We start from the raw sequence: 3,644 nt of genomic DNA on the forward strand, positions 1-3,644 counted from the left end.
TAAAAAGATCAAATATAAAGTCATGAAAATGATAAATACAATCAACTTTTAGTATTAAAAATATAAATTTGGTAACCAACTAAGTTAGTTCAAATGATAAGAATAATTATTAAGTATGAATTCAATTCCCACTTAAAACCTCTCAAATTGATTGAAGTGAAAATCATGATGGTGGAAGATCATGATATAAGTGTGAAACTAACACTTCTAACATTAAAAAAAATAAAATTAAAAACTTTAATATATAATGTCGGAATCCACACTAAAGTCTTAGCAAACAAAACAGGGTCATGATTGTGGGATTGTCAATTAGCTAATGGAAAGAGTTTGGATTTTGCACATTTCTCTCTGTGTCAGGGTACCTTTTCTTCATTTTATTTCGACTCCAAATTTGAACTCGATTTAAAATACCTAAATTTGTGAGGCATAGTACCTATTTCAATCATAAATGGAGTTTTACAGAAATTAATAAAAAAAACATATGAGTTTGAAGGTTTACCTCAGTTTAAAAACAATTTGTACTTAATGTTAATATACTTTTTGACTTAAAAGTAGATTTGTCCCGCTGAAAGTGGGATTGTCTTAGCCCACAAAATTGTTAGAATCTTGTCTTAGAAAATGATTTGGACAATTCCTAACCAAATAATCCAACAACAGTCACTTAATAATAATCAATAGAATTTTGAACCATTTCCCCTCAATCTTCAAATCCTTTTTCCATCCAACCTATCCAAATCTCTTAGAAACCAATAATGGTATTATTGGGCCTCCATGGATAATCCAATAGCTCCCAAAAACATTCCATAACAGTGTTCATAATAAGTCACCCAAATTGAGGGTGGCTCAACTTTACAACAAAACTCCTCCTGGTTTATAGTCTTTTGGAATTCCACTCATACTCCAGGGAATGGGAAAGGGGTGATTGATGAGTTGCTATATTTTTCTCTTATTCTTTTTCATACATAATAGACACAATGAACTGAAATAGGAACAAAATTGATGGCTTGATCCATCAAATTTTGGGGGGTTAAAGAAGATAATAATATTAACCTTTCTCTAGTTGAATATGAAATTGGTATATGCCGTGCAAGAATGAAGTTGAAGTTGATTGAATAGTTTGTTGATGTTGATGATGATGGAATTCATCATTCAAGTAATAGTTGATTTTGATCATCATCATCACCTAGATCTACTTTTACATGTACCGCCCATCTTCACTAGAATACAAACCAATAATGGAACACAAATTCTCTGACCCATCATCATCATCACCTCTTCTTCTTCCTCCTCCCCATGTTCTTGCTTTCTTTTCTCTGGAATTCCTTTACACTGGCATTGACTGTTGAAAGTGATTGTGCCTGAAAAATACAGAGGCTTCTTCTTCTCCTTTGGTTTCATGCCCATTAACCTACCTAACGAAACACTATGATCTTGGAAAAATGATGCAGATGACTTCTTACAGACAAAAAAACAAACAAACAAAAAATGTAATTAAGCAACCAAACCAACCATTAAACTCTAAACCAGTTTCTATTTTTACCTACCTCAGTGTCAGAATTAGAAGATGAAAATGAAGAGAAACTCGAGGATGGATAATGAGAAGAGATTTGTTGTTGTTGTTGTTGCTGCTCTTGCTGATGCTGATGCTGCTGTTGCGGCTGAATTGTAACCACCGGCAGCGCCTGTGACTGCGAATCTTGAAGTCGTTTGTTCAAATTTCCAAGCCCGAACGGCCATCCTCGAGGCTTCAATAGAAGAAGAAGAAGATGAAGTCATAAGGGATTGAAAAAGAAGATTAAGAAAGAATGAATAATAGATCAGGAAAGTAAAAAGTAAGAATCTGATTATTAAATCCTTTCTAATTGGACTTTACACAAACAGTTACCGAACTAATCACGAAGTAAACAAAAGAGAAATTAGAAGGAATAGATCAAACAGTAAAGAAGAGATGTGAAATGATCAATTATGAAAACTATAACAGTTGCAGATATTTTCAGCACATAAAACCAAATCCTATCACTAGAAATTGTTAGTAAAAGAGATGTGAAATGATCTATTTGTTTCTATTCATTACCTCTGTAACTGTAACCATAACTTCTTCTTCTTCTTCAGTGCTTTCTGCAGATCAAGAATGAATGAAGGATCGATCGATCATATATGATGAGATCAAGAGAGAGAGAAGAAGAAGAAGAAGTACTTTTCTAATCAATTCAAGCTTTGAAGTTTGTTTTAACCGTTCATTTACCGCCAAGAAAACTGACTCTCCAACTACCAACCAACCATGGCCGTCAGATCATATTTACTCCCCCCATCAAACACCGCTGATCCATCATATACCCCATAAACTGTAAAACTATAATAATTATCCTCAGAATTGAAATAATAATTTTTCTTGGTCCGGCCTTCTATCTAGCCGGATCGGTTCGGAATAATAATTTCAATTGAGTTCATTGTTGTTTGTTATTTGTTAGTATTAAAGAAGATGAAATATTCGAATTTATTTTTAGTTTTTTGAATTTTATCTTTTATTTATTTATTTATCCTTCTATGATTTTTATATATTTCAGCCCTTAAATTGAATATTTTTTCTTTAACCTCATTGTTCACACTTTTGAAGAGTTCACTTAAACAAATTATATGATTGCTGGATATTTTCGATTAAAAATTGTATTTTTGTAAATTGTTTATACAATTTGATATATATATATATATAATTAATTTTTATTTTTATTTTTATTTTATAAACTTATCTTTATTATTTACTCTATTAAAATAATAGCATTAAATCATTTCATTTCTTCATTTTAATATAGGTCATTCAACTTAAATTTTAAATTGTTTATAAATCAAAATATTTAATTAATAAAAGGGTATTAATTATTGTGGAAATTCAATATCTTTTATATTAAATACAATAAATAAGACATAAAATAAAAATATATTCACAATAATTTTTAAATTTTATTAATTTATTTAATTTTCAGTTAAGTGGAATATATATATATATATATTTCAATGTTGTATTTAATTTGTACATAATTATTTTCATGTTATGATTTTATTGTTATGTTTAAGCGATTTTTTAATTAACTGAATCATTTAAATATATATTAAAAAAATTATTTTTTATTAGTTATAGATATGAATTTAAATTCGAAAAGAAAATGAAAAAAAGTAATTTTAAATAGAACCAGAGATAGTACTCTCTTATTTATTTCTTGTACCCTGATGATGCCAACAGTTGATATATATAGTATTATACTTTAATATTCTTATAATTTATTATCACGTGGAAGACTGCAACGGCAATTTAATGTCCACAATAATGAACTCTGATCATTTTATATCAAAATAAAATAAAATAAAATAAAATAAAATAATAATGGGCATGATATTTGTCACCAATAAAATAAAAATGTTAAATATATATTTAAATTTAAAAAAAACTATCACCAACCAACCAATTCTAATAACTTCCTTCTAATTTAAGATAATTTAAGTTAAAATAAAATAATAACATTTTTTTTGTTTTTTTATTTGATATGTAATTAAGATATTTTTTTTATATGATGTTATAAATTATTTTTAATAATAAATTAAGTTAGAACATATAATTTAAATGTGAAGAATGGTTTTAAATGATC

General features: G+C 28.0%; 1 protein-coding gene across 3 annotated transcripts; it reads right to left on the minus strand.

The window, feature by feature from the left end:
- Positions 1-737: 737 nt before the first annotated feature.
- On the minus strand, positions 738-2,252 carry LOC124921920. 3 transcript variants are annotated; one of them, XM_047462627.1, is made up of 4 exons: positions 2,198-2,252; positions 2,075-2,118; positions 1,545-1,745; positions 738-1,455 (listed from the first exon to the last, which is right to left on the minus strand). In XM_047462627.1, exons 2-4 carry the CDS (start codon positions 2,090-2,092, stop codon positions 1,180-1,182), a joined length of 495 nt encoding a protein of 164 aa, XP_047318583.1. In that variant the 5' UTR covers positions 2,093-2,118; positions 2,198-2,252; the 3' UTR covers positions 738-1,179. The 3 variants fall into 3 exon arrangements, with proteins under 3 accessions (XP_047318583.1, XP_047318585.1, XP_047318584.1); XM_047462629.1 differs by having other exon boundaries at positions 738-1,452; positions 2,198-2,215; XM_047462628.1 differs by having other exon boundaries at positions 2,075-2,199.
- Positions 2,253-3,644: the final 1,392 nt, after the last annotated feature.

Source organism: Impatiens glandulifera, chromosome 1 (genome assembly GCF_907164915.1).
Source record: "Impatiens glandulifera chromosome 1, dImpGla2.1, whole genome shotgun sequence".
NCBI lineage: Eukaryota > Viridiplantae > Streptophyta > Magnoliopsida > Ericales > Balsaminaceae > Impatiens > Impatiens glandulifera.